Genomic DNA, 22,744 nt, shown 5'->3' on the forward strand with positions numbered 1-22,744 from the left:
TATGGCTTGAACTATCTTGCTTTGCACGTAATGAGTCTCTCTCATATATTATGTTTCACTTTTTAAGTTGCATTACTGAAATAAATGAACTTTTGCACAATATTCTAATTTTTTGAGTTTCACCTGTAATCGTAGAATCATTGAATCGTAGAATCGTAGAATCATAGAATCATAGAGTTGGAAGGGACCTCCAGGGTCATCATGTCCAACCAAAAGACCTTCTCAAACCAAGATTCTACTTAGGTAAAGGCCAATCCGATGTCTTTAACAGGTCACAAACATGGTAAGTGCTGACAATTACATGTGCTTATTTACTGTATATTGCCCTTTCATAATATTCTTTTCCCATACTTTTTAAATATTTTGCATTGTTTGGTTTGCAATGAGTTGAAATTTTAAATTATTATATAACTATTATTTTCCCACAGCTGGAAAACTTAAAGTAAGCATGAAAACTTCACCAAGTGCTGTTCCTTCAGGTCTTCCTGCTGTACAATCTCTAGAAGATTCATGGCTAATTGCTGCCTAGTTATGCAATCATTCTCTTCAGTCATGTTGTCCTGAACAGTGGTAGATGATAATATTTGCAACGCAGGCATCACTAAGATGACAGCCATCAATGGAGTCATCTTGATTTCCGAACTTGATAGAAGCTTGATGGCTATAAAAACAAGAAAACATTTATATTAAGAATTTTAAAACTCAGAACCATAGTGAAAAATAGTAGATGCAATCTCTCTTTACAACATGAATGTTTTTGCAGCATTCAAAACTGCAATAGGGTTGATATTCCTGGAGGGGTCTGTAATATGGTAAATGATTTAGCTTTACTAGATAAATGGTCAAAGCAATGGAAACTGCAGTTTAATGTTTCCAAATGTAAAATAATGCACTTGGGGAAAAGGAATCCTCAATCTGAGTATTGCATTGGCAGTTCTGTGTTAGCAAAAACTTCAGAAGAGAATGATTTAGGGGTAGTGATTTCTGACAGTCTCAAAATGGGTGAGCAGTGTGGTCAGGCGGTAGGAAAAGCAAATAGGATGCTTAGCTGCATAGCTAGAGGTATAACAAGCAGGAAGAGGGAGATTGTGATCCCCTTATATAGAGCGCTGGTGAGACTGCATTTGGAGTACTGTGTTCAGTTCTGAAGACCTCACCTACAAAAAGATATTGACAAAATTGAACGGGTCCAAAGACGGGTTACAAGAATGTTGGAAGGTCTTAAGCATAAAACGTATCAGGAAAGACTTAATGGACTCAATCTGTATAGTCTGGAGGACAGAAGGGAAAGGGGGAACATGATCGAAACATTTAAATGTGTTAAAGGGTTAAATAAGGTTCAGGAGGGAAGTGTTTTTAATAGGAAAGTGAACACAAGAACAAGAGGACATAATCTGAAGTTAGTTGGGGGAAAGATCAAAAGCAACGTGAGAAAATATTATTTTACTGAAAGAGTAGTAGATCCTTGGAACAAACTTCCAGCAGACTTGGTTGGTAAATCCACAGTAACTGAATTTAAACATGCCAGGGATAAACATATATCCATTGTAAGATAAAATACAGGAAATAGTATAAGGGCAGACTAGATGGACCATGAGGTCTTTTTCTGCCGTCAGACTTCTATGTTTCTATGTTTCTATGTTTCTATTCAACATCCTAAGGCAATGATGGCTAATCTTTTATTTATTATTATTTTTATTTATTATTTAGATTTGTATGCCGCCCCTCTCCGCTGTTGCTGTAATAGGACTGCACGTAATTTTTTTCAGCACCAGGTACTGAAGCCCAAGTTTGTGCTTCGAATGTACATGCACCGGTAACCAGAAAAGTAGATGATCTTCTGGTTCCTGGCACATATGTGCACACAAAAACCAGCTGTCCAGTGCGCATGGGCTGGCTTAGCCTTTCTTTTCAGGGGTCCTCACGTCTCCCGGTAGGGAGAGCTGTGCTGGCTTGTTCTCGGTGGTGGACTGGGGGGTTGCTTCATCCCAGCCAGAGTTGGGGCAAAGCTCTCCCACCTGCTGGCCCCACAACCCCACCCTCAGCTCTACCACTGGGTGACACAGCCCCGGACAGGGAGACAAAGTTGGGCCGCCTTCCTCCACTGGGACAGCCAATGTCCCTTCCCAGCCTTGGAGGTAACGGGCTCAGGTTGTGGGGCCAGTAGGTGGGAGAGCTTTGCCCCAACTCTGGCTGGGATGAAGCAACCCCCCAGTCCACCACCGAGAACAAGCCAACACAGCTCTCCCTACTGGGTTGCTTCCTGGCTGGCCATCTCTTACTCTTCGGTGTGCTCTGCTCTGGCCTTCCTGGGACAGCTCATCGCCCCAACAGCGGCTCCTCCTGCTTTTCCTGCTCCAGCCTCCCGCCCAGAGGAGACAGGGCAAGGACCACTGCTGCCCCCTCACAACCAGCCAGCAAACCCTGCCCCGCTGCCCCATGTGCCCAAGTTGGCCAGGCACTCTGGACTGCAAACGTGCAGTAGTGCCATGGGCTGAAGGGCTGGGGATGCACAACAAGCCTGCTCTGCCGGGGAGCGAGGGAAGTCCCAGCTCTGTCCCCTTTGCTCTTGCTCCTCTTGTGGGTTCCGGTGTGCGCATGCACACTGGCCAGCTGGTCTTCACACGCATGCATGCCGGAACCAGGTGGACAGAGCGCGCATGCACACCAGGCAGCTGCTCTTCTGGTTTCCAGTGCTCCCGTGCACGTGAAGACCAACTGGCTAGGGTAACGGAACCCAGATGAGCAACTGCTGACGGTTGCATGTGCCTGGAGAGGTGGTTCTGCATTCATCTTCCATAGGTTCACCATCACAGTCCCAGGGAGTCATAATAAAGTGGCTGCATTCACATGTACATTCAAAGTTCTTTCATTTGAAAAATATTTATTTATTGATTGATTTATTTATTGATTGATTGATTGATTGATTGATTGGATTTGTTAGCTGCCAATAATACAATAATAATCCAATAAATACTAAAAATGATTTAAAAACCCATTAATATAAAAAGTCAAACATACATATAAACATACCATACATGAAATGGTAAAGGCCCAGGGGGAAAAAGCATCTCAATTCCCCCATGCCTGGCGACAGAGGTGGGTTTTACGAAAGGCAAGGAGGGTGGGGGCAATTCTAATCTCTGGGGGGAGTTGGTTCCAGAGGGCCGGGGCCGCCACAGAGAAGGCTCTTCCCCTGGGTCCCGCCAAGCGGCATTGTTTAGTTGACGGGACCCGGAGAAGACCCACTCTGTGGGACCTAACCGGTCGCTGGGATTCGTGCAGCAGAAGGCGGTCCCTGAGATAATCTGTTCCGGTGCCATGAAGGGCTTTATAGGTCATAACCAACACTTTGAATTGTGACCGGAAAATGATAGGCAACCAATGCAGACTGCGGAGTGTTGGTGTAACATGTGCATTTTGGGGAAAGCCCATGATTGCTCTCGCAGCTGCATATCCTTTAATTCTTACACAATTTTACAAATCTGTTTCATTCAGGGAACCTCAACTCCCACAATACTAAATGTAAATTTATTACGGAATCAATGTAGCAGTAGGAATCTGAGATTCCTGGCTCAAATTGTGCCAAACTGAGTTTACAACTTAGATACCTTCCAAGGACAAGGGACCAAGAAAGCTCAGAGTTGAAATGTGGAGTTCTTGGTGCTCTCTAAGCTGGGCTGTTTTCTTCATTAAGTTTCTTTATTGGTGGTTTTCTTCATTACCCAAACTAGATAACAACATCAGTGCACACTGATGATGTTATCTAGTTTGAGTAATGAAACATCTGCAAGAAAACAACCAAACTCACAGAGCATCAAAGATCCCTCAAGGATGCGGTAGTATTTTAGCATATTTTCATTGCATTTAGTAAGTAGTTCTAATTTCCAAGTGGAAAGCCCTTTGTCTTGCTTCATTTATCAACACATAGTACTCGTAAGCTAACCACAAATATATAATAAGAATTGGACCATTTTTTCCAGGAAAACCAGTTTCTTAAGTGAGCTGTAGAACAACAGATAGCTTTAGCTTCTGCTACATTTATTCTTCATCCACAAGAGTAAAGTAACTGGGGGGGGGGGCTATGTTGAGTTGTTTACTGTCCTACTGCTATGAAGTTTTTAAGATGTACTCTATGGGATCACATCAGCATTCATCTTAGCTAGTGGGATAATGATTTCTCCAGATCGACTCCACAAACAGTTCAGAAGCAGATGTTATTCCGCAAAGCCTCCTGGGCAGGAAATCAAAAAGAAATTAATTCTTTTTTTACTTTTTCCAGCAATTTGTCACAGATGCTCCAGAGAAGTTTATTGTGTTGAGATCATTTGAAGAAATGTAGAAGCCGCTTTTTTTAATGCTCAGAGTTTTTCTTTTTACGTTTTTACGGGGAGATGAAGCACTTTGGATTTGGGCCCACAGTTGGGAAGAGGGAAAGTCCCCATACTGCATTTCAGTACATCTTATCTGGAAATCTATTACTAGTTTCTTTTTTTCAGATTTCTCATTCTTTTCTTTTAATTTCTTTAACAGTCTTTATTCATATTTTATTAAATGTTCATTATGATTTATGCCGTATGAGTCCCAGCAACCAGTCAGGTCTCACAGTCAGCCTTCTCCAAGTCCCGTGAACTAGACAATGTCGCTTGGCGGGGCCTAGGGGAAGAGCCTTCTCTGTGGGGGCCCCGGCCCTCTGAAATCAGCTCCCCCTCCAAAGATTCGTACTGCCCCCACCTTCCTTGCCTTTCAAAAGAGCCTTAAGACTCATTTATGTCGCCAGGCTTGGGCTGATTAGACCTAGGCCCCTGGCCAACAAACAATTGTATGGTTGCAGCACAAATGGGTGTGACTGATTTTAATACAACAAGGGATTTTAGATAGTTATGTAATTTTAATTTAATTGGATTTAATCTTATTGTTTTTATATGTTTTTATATGTTGTTTTTATATGTTTTTATATGTTGTTTTTATATGTTGTTTTTATATGTTGTTTTTATATGTTGTTTTTATGTTTTTATATGTTGTTTTTATATGTTTTTATATGTTGTTTTTATATGTTTTTATATGTTGTTTTTATATGTTTTTATATGTTGTTTTTATATGTTTTTATATGTTGTTTTTATATGTTTTTATATGTTGTTTTTATATGTTTTTATATGTTGTTTTTATATGTTTTTATATGTTGTTTTTATATGTTTTTATATGTTGTTTTTATATGTTGTAAGCCGTCCCGAGTCTTCGAAGAGGGGCTGCATAGAAATCAAACAAACAAACAAATGAACAAATAAACAAATATAAACAAACACATAAATAAATAGGCAAAATTTTGACAGTGAATCTGGTATGTGGATTACATAAATTATTAATCTGATTGTCCACCCTTCATAATCTGGTTTCATCAATGGATGAAAACCCGTGAATTATATTGGATTACTAATTGGTACTTTAAAATTACATTTAAAAAAGAAAATCAGCATGATATTTAAGTGGAAACATCTTTCAGTTGACACAGAGGAAATTTCTGGAGTACTTTTTGGCTGATAAATATGACAAATGTCTTTTGTCATTTATTCTAATTTTAACTAGGATTATTATAAATAAAATTAGTTTATCATCTATCTAGGTATTTCATGTAACTCATGAAATGTGTATTTCCTCTTACTTAATTTGATATTTAAATCATTGATTTGTCCCGAGGCAACTGAAGGACATTCTCGGCATAAAAATGGCTAAACAAATACAGTGTTCCCTCGATTTTCGCGGGGGATGCGTTTCGAGACTGCCCACGAAAGTCAAATTTCCACGAAGTAGAGATGCGGAAGTAAATACACTATTTTTGGCTATGAACAGTATCCCAAGCCTTCCCTTAACACTTTAAACCCCTAAATTACAATTTCCAATTCCCTTAGCAGCCATTTAGATTATTACTCACCATGTTTAATTATTAAAGTTTATTTTAAAAAATGTTTTTTAAAGGCAGACAAAAGTTTGGCAATGACATATGACGTCATCGGGCGGGAAAAACCGTGGTATAGGGGAAAAAACCGCAAAGTATTTTTTAATTAATATTTTTGAAAAACCGTGGTATAGGCGTTCCACGAAGTTCGAACCCGCGAAAATCGAGGGAACACTGTATATGTTTATGACATATAATCTCCTACTAATCTTTATAAACAACAAATTCAATCTACGGGTAAAACTCGAAAAATTAGAATATTGTTCAAAGGTTCATTTATTTCAGTAATGCAACTTAAAAGATGAAACGTAATATATAAGAGCGACTCATTACATGCAAGGCAAGATAGTTCAAGCCATGATTTGTTATAATTGTGTTGATTATGGGGTACAGCTCATGAAAACCCCAAATCCCCCATCTCAGAAAATTAGAATATTACATGTGATCAATAAAACAAGGATTGTACATATAACCATATTGGACCTCTAAAAAGTATAAGCATTCATTTGCACTCAGTACTTGGTTTGGGCCCCTTTTGCAGCAATTACTGCTTCAATGTGGCATGGCATTGAAGTGTTATATGGAAAACCAGTATGCTTCAATAGCAGCCTTCAGCTCTTCTGCATTGTTTGGTCTCATGTCTCTCACCCTTCTTTTGGCAATGCCCCATAGATTCTCTAGGGCAGCGGTCCCCAACGTTTTTTCCACCAGGGACCAGTTTTAGCAAGACAATTTTTCTATGGCCTGGTGGGGGCGGAAAGGGGCGTGGTTGGGGGCGGGATTAAGCATAGGGGTGCTGGTCCTCCCCGCCCCTCTTTCCCGCCATCGCCCTGTGGCCGGCAGAACCTGCCTCCCAAGCCCTCTTGCCCAGCAGGGGCTAAGCGCTGGAGACAGGGGGTCAGGCTGGCCCTCCTGCCTCCCCCCAGCCAAAAACGCAAAAGCGCCCCGCGGCAGAAGCCAAAAGAGGCTTGAGCCTCTCGGTCCTTCCCGCCCCTCTGTCCCGTCCATCGTCCTGTGGCCGGCAGAACCTGCCTCCCGAGGCCTCTTGCCCGGCGGGAGGCGAAGCGCTGGAGGGAGGGGGTGGTGGCATGAGGGCCGGCAGCTGCTGACTCCACGGACCGGTGCAACATGCCCCGCGGCCCAGTACTGGTCCGAGGCCCGGTGGTTGGGGACCCCTGCTCTAGGGGGTTCAGGTTTGCATCTCATTACTGGAAACCAAGGACCCAGAGTATGAAGGAAGAATGGAGAGGCACACACTGCAAGATGCTTGAAGTCCACTGTGAAGTTCTCACAGTGTTGATTTGGGGAGGCATGTCATCTCTTGGTGTTGGTCCACTATGTTTCATTAAGTCCAGGATCAACGCAGCCATCTAACAGAAGATTTTGGAGCGCTTCATGCTTCCTTCCCCAGACAAGCTTTATGGGGATGCTGACTTCAATTTTCCAGCAGGACTTGACACCTATCCACACTGCCAAAAGTACAAAAACCTGGTTCAATGACCATGGAATTACTGTGCTTGATTGACCAGCAAACTCGCCTGACCTGAATCCTATAGAGAATCTATGGGGCATTGCCAAGAGAAAGATGAGAGACACGACACTGAAGTATAAGAACTTTTGTACAATATTCTAATTTTTCAAGTTTCACCTGTACTAGAACAACAAAGTGATACTTCCTGATCATCTGAAATTATTAAGAAAATGCTCCCTCCCAGACAGCTAAATAAAGCAAGCAATCTTTCAGGCAATTGTTGCAATTTTACAATGAAGTCTTACCTAGATTTAAAATAAGCTTTTGCTGACTAGCTGGAATCTGCAGCAGGAGCACACCTAATCCAATAATGGTCATCTGAAATGGAAAACCCTGAAGAACCAAGATACACAATCAAGTCTGATTTTCTTTCCAAGTATAACATACAACACAGCCTATGGAAATAAACACCCTAAGCAAATTTTACACTCTTGGGGGTTTTTTTAAAAAAAAAATCAAATGAAGCATATTTCTTCAGCCTTAATATGTAAAATAAATAACTCTTAAGTTCCTTCTGACTTTAGTTGGTGCCGGTAACATAGCTGCTTCCAATGTTTCCATTTTCTCAGCAGCAACAGTGTCATAACATAAGAGCCAGTGACTGACTCCAACTCCTCTCAAGAGAGTTAATGAATGCTAACTGTGTTTAAACATATTGCTTGAATAAGTGTGCATATGCACACACACACACACATACATGAAAAATGCCAGCCAAATTTCCCTTCTCTGGACTTAGACTGCAACAACAGCTTTCTTTGATCTTCATTACACAAGAAAAAAACAAAGCCAAAAAGTCTATGTTCACAGAAGGTATATATAGCAGCATAGCTGATTTATACTGTTCCATTTTATAATAAGGTTAGAGTAATCTCTGCACATAGGAGCTCACTTGTCAAAAGGACTAATGTTCTTTGAAAGTCAGATTTTAAAAGATAACGAATCCTTGATTTGTAAACTAGCAAATCCTGTAATTCTCTGCATTACTAAAAATGTATATGTATCCAACAGGAACAAAAACAGTTAAGTCCCAGATTTATTTCCTAGCGTTATCATACAGAAAATGGGGGGGGGGGTAATTTATTTATTTATTTATTTATTTATTTATTTATTATTTATTATTTATTATTTATTATTTATTATTTATTATTTATTATTTATTATTTATTATTTATTATTTATTATTTATTATTTATTATTTATTATTTATTATTTATTATTTATTATTTATTATTTATTATTTATTTATTTATTTAATTATTTAATTATTTAATTATTTAATTATTTAATTATTTAATTATTTAATTATTTAATTATTTAATTATTTAATTATTTAATTATTTAATTATTTAATTATTTAATTATTTAATTATTTAATTATTTAATTATTTATTATTTATTATTTAATTATTTATTATTTAGATTTGTATGCCGCCCCTCTCCGCAGACTCGGGGCGGCTCACAGCAGGATACAACAATTCATGACAAATCTAAATATAATTTAAAATATTTTTAAAAACCCATATTTCTAAACAAACATACACACAAACATACCATGCATAAATTGTACATGCCCAGGGGAGGTGATTCAGTTCCCCCATGCCTGACGACAAAGGTGGGTTTTAAGGAGTTTACGAAAGGCAGGGAGAGTAGGGGCAGTTCTAATCTCTGGGGGGAGTTGATTCCAGAGAGTCGGGGCCGCCACAGAGAAGGCTCTTCCCCTGGGGCCCGCCAACCGACATTGTTTAGTTGACGGGACCCGGAGAAGGCCCACTCTGTGGGACCTAATCGGTCGCTGGGATTCGTGCGGCAGAAGGCAGTCTCGGAGATATTCTTGTCCAGTGCCATGAAGGGCTTTAAAGGTAATAACCTGCTGTCTGAAATATTATAGCTGGACAATGGCTGGCTTTACTCTTTGTGTATATTGTTTTTTATTATTGCTGTGAGCCGCCCCGAGTCTGCAGAGAGGGGCGGCATGCAAATCTAATAAATTGAATTGAATTGTGTTAAGTTAATGATATGACTTGTCTATATATTCTGTTTTAGCATGCATTTTATAAATTATGATCTGTGCCTTGCTTCTCTAACACAATGCTTTTCTTGTGCCTGCATAACCCCCCTGCCTTCTAGTAAAAATAATTTCAGCTGTTTTAAAAAATGAGGAATTGATATATCTCGCAGCAATGTTTGTTCAACAACTGTTTAAAGTTACAATGGCCTTGGAATGGATATTTACGTAGAACAGCAGAGCGCTTGCTCTCCTGTAATCACATAATCGCGATATAAGCATTTGGCAACCTGTTTGAACTTACAACCGGTTGCCAAATGCCCCACAAACATGTCATCATCATTTGATTTTTTTTTTCTACTGGCTTCCCCAGAAAGTCAGTGGGGAAGCGGGCAGGGAAAGTTGCAAGCTTATGTTGCCAGCCAAAAGGACCTTCTCTTGTCTCTGGGGACTGGCTCAAAGAACTGCCCACCAAGGGGCACTGAACTCCTTCAGCAAAGTGGATAAACAGAGCTCAGATCCTAATGATCAGAGATCTGTTCAGCACCCAATGGAAGGAGTTTCTTTTTTTAATGTATTATTAAATACATATATAACAAAACGCATACAAAACAAACAAACCAATAGGGGAACAATTTCCCCATATTTACAAAAGGCCTACGTCAGTAAATATCCACAATTATATTATCCTTTATATATGTACAGTGGAACCCCGACATAAGAGCTGCTCTACTTAAGAGCAACTCGAGATAAGAGCTGGGAGGGGAGAGATATTTTTGTTCTACTTACAAGCCCAAATTCGAGATACAAGCGCCAAGGAGCTGTCTCCTGAAGCCAAACGCTAACTTCCGCGTTCGGCTTCAGGAGACAGCTGCGAAGCGGCGCGCGTGTTTTAAAAGGTTGCAGCCGGCCTGGGGGACTCGGGGGGGTGCTTGCAGCTTTCTTTCTTGCTCTTTTTCTTTCTCTCTTTTACCTTCCCTTCCTCTATTTCTTCTTTTCTTTCTCCTTCCCACCTTCTTCCCTCCCTCCCTCCCTTCACTCATTCCTCTCTTACTCTCCCCTTTCATAAGTTTCCTTGCTTCCTTCCTCTGTTCCTGTCCTTTCTTTCTTTCTTTCTTTCTTTCTTGCTCTTTTTCTTTCTCTCTTTTACCTTCCCTTCCTCTATTTCTTCTTTTCTTTCTCCTTCCCACCTTCTTCCCTCCCTCCCTCCCTCCACTCATTCCTCTCTTACTCTCCCCTTTCATAAGTTTCCTTGCTTCCTTCCTCTGTTCCTGTCCCTTCCCTCTTTCCTTCCTTCCTTCCCACCCTCCGTCCATTCATTCACCCATTCCTCTCTTGATCACTTAAAGCCGGTCCCTGGTGCAAAAAGGGTTGGGGACCTCTGTCCTACAGGATTGGGTGGCAGAGAAGTTGAACATATGTAAATTTAAAAGTTTAAGAAAGTTTACAAGTTAAGTGAAAGAAACTTCATTATTCATTTATATGTACATGTACATTTCTTCATTAAAAACATGTCTTTCTGCATAATTTAGACTAACTTTGTGAGTTTTTTGAGGGCTGGAACCAATTAAAATTATTTACATTAATTCCTATGGGGAAAAGTCGTTCGAGATAAGAGCTGCTCGACTTAAGAGCCCAGGTCCGGAACGAATTAAACTCGTATCTCGAGGTACCACTGTATTTACACTTTATAATTCACTTATTCTACATTTCTTTATTACATATTTCTTCTATAATAGTTTATGTTTAACATTCATAATATGACAATCTCAGTTCTTACTCCTTTTAGTGCACTCCTTTACTTATTCTTTTGCTCTTCCAGCCATTCATATAATTTATTCCATACTAAGTAATACTTGGACTCTTTTTTTTCTTTTATTTTCTTTGTTAATTTATCCATCCCAGCACATTCCAATATTTTTCTAATTATGTCCTCATCTTTTGGTATTCTCTCATTTTTGCAAAATTGCACGTAAATTATTCTTGCCACCATTATGATATGTATAATAAGATATTGCACTTCCTTTTTATATTTTTTATCTATTATGTCCAATAGAACTAGTTCAAGTTTCCCATCTATATCTTCTTTTATTATTTCTTTTAACCATGATCTAATTTTGTTCCAATACTTTTTTGCCTTTAAGCAGGTCCCCTATAGATGATAGTATGTTCCGGGGATGAAATGTTCCCAGTCCGCTCATTCCTGTTGGTCATTGGAGAGCTGGTCGCGAAGGGAACGCGAAGCTCTTCCCCCTGCCCAGACGCTGCCATTTGGGTTCTTTTACCCTCTGTGCATGCACAGAATGCTTTTTGTGACCATCTCTCTGACGACCAATAGGCATAAGCGAACAGGGAGCATTCACTCTGGTATGTGCCATATCCCTTCTTGCACTTCCAGCACAATAGTGATGACTTTGGGAACATCTTGGCAATTCTTACAGGTAAAACACCTTGTATTGGTTTTCCTTGTACGCCACTGACACTGTTAATTTCCAATTAATTTTCCAAATTTTTCCCATTTCTCCAAATCCATAGTATGTCAACATTGTTTTGCTGATTATATCATTGTATACTTAACTACTTCCTCTTCCATTTTATATCTTATTAGAAATTTAAAATTTTTACCAATTAATCTTTTATCAGCACCATATAATATCTTATCAAGGTCATTGGTTATTTATTTTTTTAATTCATAATTTTTATGGCTATAATATTTGGCTTGCACTTTTGTATAAGTTGGAAAGAGGTTTTTTTCTACATGCAGAGGGGAACTGACATTCATCCAGGCAGTGCAAAAATGGAGCTCAGATCCTAATGATTTGAGCTCCATTTCTCCACCCAGCAGAAGGTATTCCTTTCCAAATTCAGAGGAGAGCTGTCATCCTTCAGGAGGCAGCTCTTTCAGCCAGACCCTAGAGATTAGAGGAAGCCAAAATTAAAGCAGAGAACAGAGAGGCAATGTGATAAGGTAATCAGCGCAGAGTATTTTAGGCAGATGGAGGAAGACCTGGAAGGCCTGGTGCAGAATATGAGTGTTCTTCTTCAGAAATGAAAAACCTGCTAGGATTTTGGAACAGAGTATTTTTAACTTCCCGGGGTTTCCCCACCTCCATTCATACTCCTTACCTAGAAATCCATCCACTTAACAACAGCAATTATGGCTTATCAGGATTGCAGTTGCTAAGTGAAGCAGTCACATGGATTGTCATATGACATCATGCTAATGATTGCTTCTCCCAATGACCAAAATTCCAGGCAAAATTGCATTGTTAAGTCAAGGATTCCTGTAAATAAAACCTATTATACAACCAATGCCCTATTGAGTCATTCTTTTGAAGATGTTTTCTCATCTATACAAGAAACAGTGTGGCCACCTGTAGGGGGGGGGGGGGGGGAAGCAGTGGGTGGGGCAGCAGCTTCCAATTCCCCACTGAGTTTCCTTTTGGGAAGCTGGCGAGGGGCAGTGAAATCCTGCTCCCTCCCAAATTGTATTATCTCAGGTGTAATGGCTCCTGGATTTGGTGCACATTCTGTAAATTAGTCCATTTGAGGTACCTTGGTTCAAAAATTGTTGACCTAGGATGCACAGTTTTATCCAGTTAAAAGTTGTAAAAATGGAAGTTTTAGTAGCATACAGTGCTCCCTCTAATTTTTTTTTGGGGGGGGGGGCGGAAAAGTATAGTGTCTGAGCGGCAGTCCCTTCGGGACTGGGCGGCACAGAAATAATAAATAAACAAACAAACAAACAAATAAAAAACCCACCCTGTTTTGCCTCAGAGAATTTCAAAATAAAATACTGTACTATGTGTCTATAACAGTGAGCTCATAATAGGGCAACTCTATCAATATCAAAATGCCACTTAAATAGTTGAGCTAGTTTCAAACTAGATTTTGATTTTCTTTCTCTCTTCCTTACTCCCATTCTTTTTCTTTCTCTTTTCCGTCCTCTCTTTTTTCTATCTGTTTCTCTCTCTTCCTCTCTTCCTCTCTCTCTCCTTCCCTCTCACTCTTTCCCTCTCGGCTTCTGGGCAGGTTTGGAAAACTCTGAGCTGATGATGATTTTTAAGTGAGCGATTGCTCACTGCTCAGCTTAGAGGGAACTATGGTAGCATATAGATGCTGAGAAAGTTTACACGATGACTTGCATTTTTCTACAATAAATCTAATTCTCAGAAATTCTTGTGTCCTTAAATATCTGTGATGCCTGTTTCCAGTCTAGCTTATTAACAAAAGCTATACAACTAAGTGCCAAAAGTTAAGAGCCACCACTCAAATTAGGTATGAATACATATTTAAAAGTTATCTTATTCCCCAGAGAGCCTACCTCTTTCAGAAACTCAACGTTTTCCTCCATTAAGCAAATTAAAGATGAGCATTCCCCTGTGGCCTGCAGGCTAACCTCACAGAAAACCAAAAGCTGGAGGCAAAGATGACATAATTGTGTCTTCCAAAAACCACGGTAACGCAATAGACTCCGAAATAATCCCTCCAGAAAAAGCAATGCTTCCGTGATCTGTAGAGCGCCTTTTATCTATGGAAAGAAAAGAAACAAGACTGCATCACACATGCAAAGGCTCAGCACGGAAAACCACATAAAGTGTTGACAGATGTGTATGTATAAATGAAGAATTCGCTTAGAGAGAGATATTGTGTTCATAGTACAGTGCTCCCTGTACTTACGAACTTAATTCGTTCCGTGACCAGGTTCTTAAGTAGAAAAGTTTGTAAGAAGAAGCAATTATTCCCACAGGAATCAATGTAAAAGCAAATAATGCATGTGATTGGGGAAACCACAGGGAGGGTGGAGGCCCTGTTTCCTCCCAGGAGATTCGTAGAGAGGCCCCATGGAGGCTTCTCCCTGCCTTTTCTGGCCGTTTCCTCCCAGGAGATTCCTAGAGAGGCCCCACAGAGGCTTCTCCCCGCCTTTCCAATTTTCCTCCCAGGAGATTCGTAGAGAGGCCCCATGGAGGCTTCTCCCTGCCTTTTCTGGCCCTGTTTCCTCCTAGGAGATTCCTAGAGAGGCCCCAAAGAGGCTTCTCCCCGCCTTTTCCAGTCCATTTTCCTCCCAGGAGATTCCTAGAGGGGCCCCATGGAGGCTTCTCTCTGCCTTTTCCGGTTACAGTTTCAGAGGCTTGTGTTTGTAAGTGGAAAATGGTTTTTGAGAAGAGGCAAAAAAAATCTTGAACACCCGGTTCTTATCTAGAAAATTTCGTAAGTAGACACATTCTCCGAGTCTTCGGAGAGAGGCGCCATACAAATCTAATTAATAATAATAATAATAATAATAATAATAATAATAATAATAATAATAATTCTTAGGTAGAGGTACCACTGTATATCAGTTTATTTGGAATAGGTAATCTACGATCCCACCTTTATATGCATTCTAGAAACACCTCCCAGATATTGGGCTGATGGTACCTGGTTATACATCTCTATCTCCAGCTGTCAAGTAATACTGTCAAGGTGCTTTCCCAGTGACTGGAATCCTTGTGGGTCTGGATAGGGGTAAACCAACTTCAGATCAACCCTGACAAGACTAAATGGCTATCAGTCTCAGGGTAACTCAGTGATCTTTGAATGGGGTAACTTTCCTCTAAGCAGAGCTGATGTACAATTGAAGGTTTCCTTTAGACTCAGAAGGCTGCAGGAGGGAATGTGCTGAGCCATCACACTCCCTGGCTACATACATATGTTAAAGAAATTTAGGAAAAATAGAAAGTAAATAAATAAAATAATGTGCACTGAGAGGTTCGCATCGGAAGACCTTTACCTGATAATACGGGACTAGGTCACAAAGCAATTGAAGGAGATGGCATTCAAGGTCAGGGGGCTCCTCTTTGTTCAAAGGTCCATATGGCTGAAGCAAAACTCTAAGCAGGCTCATCCGTAATTCTGCATGTTCCCGCAACTGGTAAGGTTCACAATATAGGTACCTTAGAAATGGCCTCATTATATTGACACATACACGTTCTGCCCTGAAAATAAGAAATAATTTGATCAGATCAATGTATCAATTGCTTCGTTTGGTATACAATAAAAAGTCAAATATAAAGAAACTGAAAAATATGCCCCCAAAATGTAATTAATTTCTATACCTTAAGATTTAAAACATGTAAACCAACAAATACAACCAAAGAAGCAAATAAAATGCTGTTACTTCAAATTGGAAAGACCTGAATTAAAACATCTTTTAATCTATTTTTTTTTTACTAAACTAAACAGACTTTTTTACTAAATCTGCACTTCTATTCTGCTAGTTTACTCATCATTTCTATCATCCTTTTCCTCCCATTTAGGACTGTATGACTGTAACTTGTTGCTTGTATCCTTAGATTTTTATTAATATTGATTGTTTCTTCATTGCTTATTTGACCCCTATGACAATCATTAAGTGTTGTACCACATGATTCTTGACAAATGTATCTTTTTCTTTTATGTACGCTGAGAGCATCTGCACCAAGACAAATTCCTTGTGTGTCCAATCACACTTGGCCAATAAAATTCTATTCTATTCTATTCTATAATATACAACAGTTGTTGATTCATAATCAGAGAAAAGATTAGAAAGAATGAGAGACAAACAGGTGACAATCTGCAGATTGCACTACAACCTGCAAGACCTTATCCGATACCTTAGTATTTTCATATATTGGATAAGGGATCATAGCAGACAATCAAGCCCAAGTGTTCAGAAGTTCATATGCTAACTGAAACATGAAATCAGCCTAGATTGATTGATTGATTGATTGATTGATTGAATTTATTTATTTATTTATTTATTTATTTATTTGATTTGATTTGATTTGATTTGATTTGATTTGATTTGATTTGATTTGATTTGATTTGATTTGATTTGATTTGATTTGATTTGATTTGATTTGATTTGATTTGATTTGATTTGATTTGATTTGATTTGATTTGTATGCCGCCCCTCTCCGCAGACTCAGGGCGGCTAACAAGAATGGTAAAAGACAATATGTAACAGTCCAATTTAATAAAACAACTAAAAACCCTAATTCTAAAAACCAAACATACACACAAACATACCATGCATAACTAGTAATGGCCTAGGGGAAGAAATATCTTAACTCCTCCATGCCTGGCGACAAAGGTGGGTCTTCAGTAGTTTGAGAAAGACAAGGAGGGTGGGGGCCGTTCTAATCTCTGGGGGGAGTTGATTCCAGAGGGCCGGGGCCGCCACAGAGAAGGCTCTTCCCCTGGGCCTCGCAAAACGACATTGTTTGGTCGACGGGACCCGGAGAAGGCCAACTCTGTGGGACCTTATCGGCCGTTGGGATTCGTGCAGTAGAAGGCAGTTCCAGATGTATAATACAATTGTGAAGAAACAAGTGGTATTTTAACCACATGTTAATATATCATGATTATTGGCAGAATACTACACTTTGCTGAATTAGAGGCACAGTTAATGTACAGAATTGCAAGCAAACTCTGCCCACAGCCTGGAGTTCCATCCTGAAAAGGGCTCAAAGTTCATTCACCCTTCCATTCTTCGGAGATCAGTAAAATGAGGACCCAGATTGTTGGGGACAATATGTAAATAATACTTACATTCTAACTGGCCAGAAATATTGTAAAGCACTGTTGGGTTTTAAGCCTAAAATGATATGCTCTTGTAGCTAAAGCCTGAATTCACATAAGAACCTAGAGGCCAAACTGTGTCATCAGTTACTTATGCAATTATTTTATTTTCTTACCCTTTTGGACATTGCTGGAAAAATGTGGTCATACATTGAAGAAGGAATGGCCAGCAATCAGGTCTGTTTTCAAGTATGATAATTAGAGGATGAGGAGAGTTTCTGGGAGAAAACAAAAATGAGGAGAAATGCATTAAAAATAAAATGTGCAAATCTGATTATCCTAAAAATAAGCATCACCATAAATACAGTATTTTAATAAAATACAGAATTGCCCATGAGATATGTTTTGTTAATAGAAGAGGAGTTCATCAGAGGTGGGTTTCAGCAGTTCTGACCAGCTATGGAGAAGCAGTAGCGTAAATTTTGAGTAGTTGAATACCACCTCTGGCCCCGCCCCATCTATTCTCTACCTCCCGAGTCCCAGCTGATCAGAAAGAAATGGGGATTTTGCAGTAACCTTCCCCTGGAGTGGGGTGGGAATGAAGATTTTACAGTATCCTTCCCCTGCCATGCCCACCAAACCAAGGCACGACCCTCAAGCCATGCCCACGGAACTGGTAGTTTAAAAATTTGAATCCCACCAATGGAGTACATGTTCATGGAAACAGAATGAAAGCTGTATTTATAGGCAATACATTAGTAAACTTTATAACCTTTATGAATGGTAATAATTATTCTAATGAAGATATGTTTATTGTTGTGTGATAGCAGACATTTTCCTACAATATGTTCCTGGTGCATACATTTAAAATAATAAATGTGATTCTTTGATGTGAATGAATATATGCCTACAATTTCATATATACATACCATATTATGCACTCCTTACTACTGTCTCTTTTCAGATGCTCAAAGGGTATTATCAAGAAAAATGATAATGCAGGGAAAATACTGGGTAATATTTCATATTTTCTGATATACAGGATTGTATTCCACCTCATCCACTCATCCAATGAAAAAATATGAAGTTGCCTCTGTTAAAATTCATCCTAATTTTCTGGGCAAGTTTTGGCCTTGATTTTGTTGCTGTTAACATTGATATCCAATTTTATCTCGATTGCAATTTTACTTTTCATCTTGCCATCCAAATTATTATTTAATTCTAAAGAACTATCAATCTAAAACCTGACTCTATATCACTCCACTAAATTCACATTTCTAATTTGATGCATTTGATTGTTAATTTTCAAGTTTTTAGTAGCTGTTGACCCACCTAATAGACATACTACAAATCTAAATTGTTAATTAATGGTGTAAAATATTTTGTTGAAATTAGGTCTTATTGTGTTCAAAGTATTCTGTTGATCTACAGGGAGAGAGGGAGGGAGGAATGAAGGAAGGCCAATAAGATTTGTGTCACCGTTTCAAATAGCATCGAAAATCAAATTAAAGTCTGAGGCAAAATTTATCTCAGCATCTACTGTTGTCCTACTATTGCAGCACCATTGAGAGTGTCCTGACATACGGCATTCTAGCTTGGTATGGGAGCAGCTCCGTAGTGAACAAAAAAGCTCTACAGAGAATTATTTAAACTGCCCAGAACATCATTGGGCTCCAGCTACGCGCCCTGGATGACATCTTCACATCTCGCTGTTCTAGGAAGGTGCATACCATTCTCAAAGACTCTTCTCATCCTGCTTACAATCTTTTTGAACTGTTGCCTTCTGGCAGAAGATACAGAACAACTAGAACTCGGACCACACGTTTCCTGAATAGTTTTTTATCCTAGAGCTATACTCGCACTTAACAACGAAGTAAAGGGTCACCATCGGTGAACTGTTGGACAATATTACTCGGTTTGTCATGTGGATGGTTGAGTGCTTCAGGGTGCGTAATTTGTAGTGGGTGGGACATTTTATTCTATTTTTTTATTCTATTCTTTATTCTATTTTTAAATTTACCTATTCTGATTTTATGTATGGCGGGACTGGTCTCTGGGTGTCATACGACTTTCGTTGCCAATGACAATTATTATTATTATTATTATTATTATTATTATTATTATTATTATTATTATTATTATTATTACTCAAAGTTCCAATTTATTAGCAGAACCATGTTGGCACATCTGGGAGAAACCCAAATCTGAACTCCCAATCTTCATCTGCCAAACTTGGTAGCAACTCCCATCTTCTCCTGTGCAGGTGCAGAAGTGAGAAAACAAAGCATGACCTTGACCATCCAGTAGGGATTTGTTATGGCTACATGCAGACATTCCTCATGCAACTGTCTCTCCCAAATTCCCACAGCTTAGAATACATTTTAAAATAGCATAAAGAGGGGCAGGCCAACAACCCCAACTAAAATGGCTTCGGCCTGACATCTTTCTGGAATCAAAATGTCACTTCCCCAAATCCTTTCGCCTCTTTTTAAAACAAAATCAAGTACTCTTTTTAAATTGTCTGGCATTTCACCAATTCTCTGGGCTTTTTCACTATTAATGGATATAGGCTTAATCACATCATTAGGTTATGTCTATAATGCAGGAGGTTTTTACTTTGGCTTTGGAGATTTAAACTCTTTCACTGTAAATAGGTGTCTATTAACCTCAAGCTGCATTTCTATCGCTTCATCATATCCTCTATAACTTTCTACTTGAACATATGCTGCTGATTGGAGAATAGTAAGCCAAAGGTTTAGCTGAATAGTTTTATTTTATTTATTTATATATGGCCTTTATTATTTTTACAAATAAGTCAAGGGAGCGAACATAACCAACACACCTTCCTCCTCCTATTTTCTGACAACAAAAACCCAGTGAGGTCATGTCCAGCTAAGAGAGAATCACTGACCCAAAGTCATTCATTTGGTTTTCATGGCCAAGATGCGACTTGAACTCACAATCCCTTGCACTCTAAGCCCAGTGCCTCAGCCACTAAATCAAAATGACTCTCCAACTTTCCTTTGGCTTTCCCCCTAAACCTAGTTCCACCTTGTTTGTAGTTGTTGCCTAACAAAGCAGATTTTACTGTACTTTTTGCAACCAGCATTTCAGGCATTTTTTTAAATTTGCAGCGTCCAACCAGGTTTCATATTTTCAAATTTCTCAACTGATTAAATGTATTTTTAACCAAAAAAATCATTATTTGTGACATTTTTGTGATATAATGGGTTATGTGCACCAGTTGCGTCCCTGTTTGGACAGGGAGTCATTGCTCACAGTCGCTCATGCCCTCATCACCTCGAGGTTCGATTACTGCAATGCTCTCTACATGGGGCTACCTTTGAAAAGTGTTCGGAAACTTCAGATCGTGAAGAACGCAGCCGTGAGAGCCATCGTGGGGCTTCCAAGATTCGCCCACGTTTCTTCAACATTTCGTGGCTTGCATTGGCTGCCGATCGGTTTCCGGTCACAATTCAAAGTGTTGGTCATGACCTTTAAAGCCCTACATGGCATGGGACCAGAGTACCTCTGGAACCGCCTGCTACTGCACGAATCCCAGCGACCAATAAGGTCCCACAGAGTTGGCCTTCTCCGGGTCCCGTCGACTAAACAATGTCGTTTGGCGGGCCCCAGGGGAAGAGCCTTCTCTGTGGTGGCCCCGGTCCTCTGGAACCAACTCCCCCCGGAGATTAGAACTACCCCCACCCTCCTTGTCTTTCGTAAACTACTCAAGACTCACTTATACCGCCAGGCATGAGGGAGTTGAGACACCTTTCCCCCAGGCTTTTTTATACTTTGTTTTTTTTTTGTTTTTTTTTTAATATTTTTATTTTATTTTATATGACTTACAAACATTTAGACATCAAACAATACAACATTAAACATTTACACTTAATATATTTACAAGATTTATTTTTTAACAATTCTATTTACTATACCTTTTTCTTGATTTCCACCCAGTTGTAAATTTTTTCCCACACTTTGTAATAGTCCTTATTTTGTTGGTTTTGAATTTCGTATGTTAATTTGCTAAATTTGGCGCAGTCTAATATTTTTTTAATTACCGTTTCTTTGTTTGGAATCTTGTCTTGTTTCCAGACTTGTGCATATGCTAATCTTGCAGCAGTAAGTAAGTGATTTATTAAGTAGTAATTTTCTTTGCTATGTTTGCCTCTAATCATGCCTAATAAATACATTTCCGGTTTTATTTCAATTTTATAGCCCAATATTTCTTCCATCCATGCCCTAATTTGAATCCAAAATTTTTTTGCTTCGTTACATTGCCACCATATGTGGTAGTATGTTCCCACTTCTTTTTTACACTTCCAACATTTGTTACTAATGTTTACATTCATTTTGGCTAGGCGTGCTGGCGCATAATGCCATCGGAAGAACATTTTATAAAGATTTTCTTTATATGGTGTTGACAAAGTCATCTTATAATTAACTGACCATAGTTTTTCCCAGTCTTCTAGCTGAATTGCATATCCAAAGTTGGTCATCCAAGATATCATGTTAGGTTTAACAATTTCTTCAATGTTTTCATAGTTTAATAGATAAATATACATTTTAGTTATAAATTTTTTGTCAGATCCTGTCAATATTTTGTCTATTTCATTTTGTTTATTACATATTCCAAATTGTACCAAGTCCCTTTTATATCTGCTTTGAATTTGGTAATATGGAAGCCAATCTATTACTATACCTTCCTCTTTAAGTCTTTCTCTAGTTTTAAGACTTCCTTTAGTGTTTAATAGGGCTTCGTAGGTTATTTTTTGTTCTTGGCTTATTATGTTTGGATGAATTTGAGCTTCTAGAGTGGATAGCCATCTGGGAATTTCATTATAGTATTTTTTCCTGACTTTCCGCCAGTGTGTCAATAGTGTATTCCGAATTTGGTGTTGTTTAAAGTGAGAATGTTTTGAGTGTTCTTTTTCCCACAAATGTGCGTGCCATCCTTCATTTATATCGTGGCCTTCTATTGTTAGAATTCTAGGATTTTCAAGGTTGACCCATTCTTTAATCCATAGTAATTTAGTGGCTTGGTAGTATATTTCTAAGTTGGGTAAACCGAATCCTCCTCTTGTTCTTAAATCTTGTAGGGCTTTCATGTTTATTCTAGGTTTTTTATTGCACCAGATAAATTTAGAAATTATTTTATTTATTTTAGCAAAGAACGATTTGTTTAGTTGTATTGGTGCTGTTTGGAAGAGATAGAGCCACCTTGGAAGTATATTAGACTTTATTGTATTGATCCTTCCCATTAAGGATAGATTTAACTTTGACCATTTTTCTAAATCTTCTTTTGTTTTTGTTAATAATTTTGTATAATTTAGTTCTTTCAGTGAAGAATACCTTGTCGTAAACCAAATCCCTAGATATTTAATTTTCTTTTCTATTTGAAAACCTGTTTCTTTTATTAATAATTTGTTTAAATCTTGATTACAATTCTTGGTTAATATTTTAGTTTTGTTCCTATTTATTTTTAAGCCGGCCACTTTCCCATAGTTCTCTAATTCTTTTACTAAATATATCATTGAGCTAACTGGATTCTCTAAGAAGAAGACCAGATCATCAGCGAAGGCCTGTGTTTTATAAATTTGTTGTTTAATTTGGGTGCCCTGTATTGATGATTCCCCTCTAATTCGGTTTAATAGTATTTCTATAGACATTATATATATTAAGGGAGATAGTGGGCAGCCTTGTC

The 22,744-nt window shown here is 38.8% G+C and overlaps 1 protein-coding gene across 2 annotated transcripts in view; it reads right to left on the bottom strand.

The window, feature by feature from the left end:
• FOCAD (focadhesin) overlaps positions 1-22,744 on the bottom strand; it is a 200,309-nt gene that overhangs the window by 149,675 nt on the left and 27,890 nt on the right. For both annotated transcript variants that reach the window (XM_070742518.1, XM_070742519.1), the window contains exons 6-10: positions 17,211-17,312; positions 15,266-15,470; positions 13,817-14,023; positions 7,733-7,820; positions 462-661 (exon numbers count right to left, since the gene is read on the bottom strand). In XM_070742518.1, coding sequence (XP_070598619.1) covers positions 462-661; positions 7,733-7,820; positions 13,817-14,023; positions 15,266-15,470; positions 17,211-17,312 — 802 coding nt within the window. The remainder of the gene's footprint in view (positions 1-461; positions 662-7,732; positions 7,821-13,816; positions 14,024-15,265; positions 15,471-17,210; positions 17,313-22,744) is intronic.

This window comes from Erythrolamprus reginae, chromosome 2 (genome assembly GCF_031021105.1).
Source record: "Erythrolamprus reginae isolate rEryReg1 chromosome 2, rEryReg1.hap1, whole genome shotgun sequence".
Lineage (NCBI taxonomy): Eukaryota > Metazoa > Chordata > Lepidosauria > Squamata > Dipsadidae > Erythrolamprus > Erythrolamprus reginae.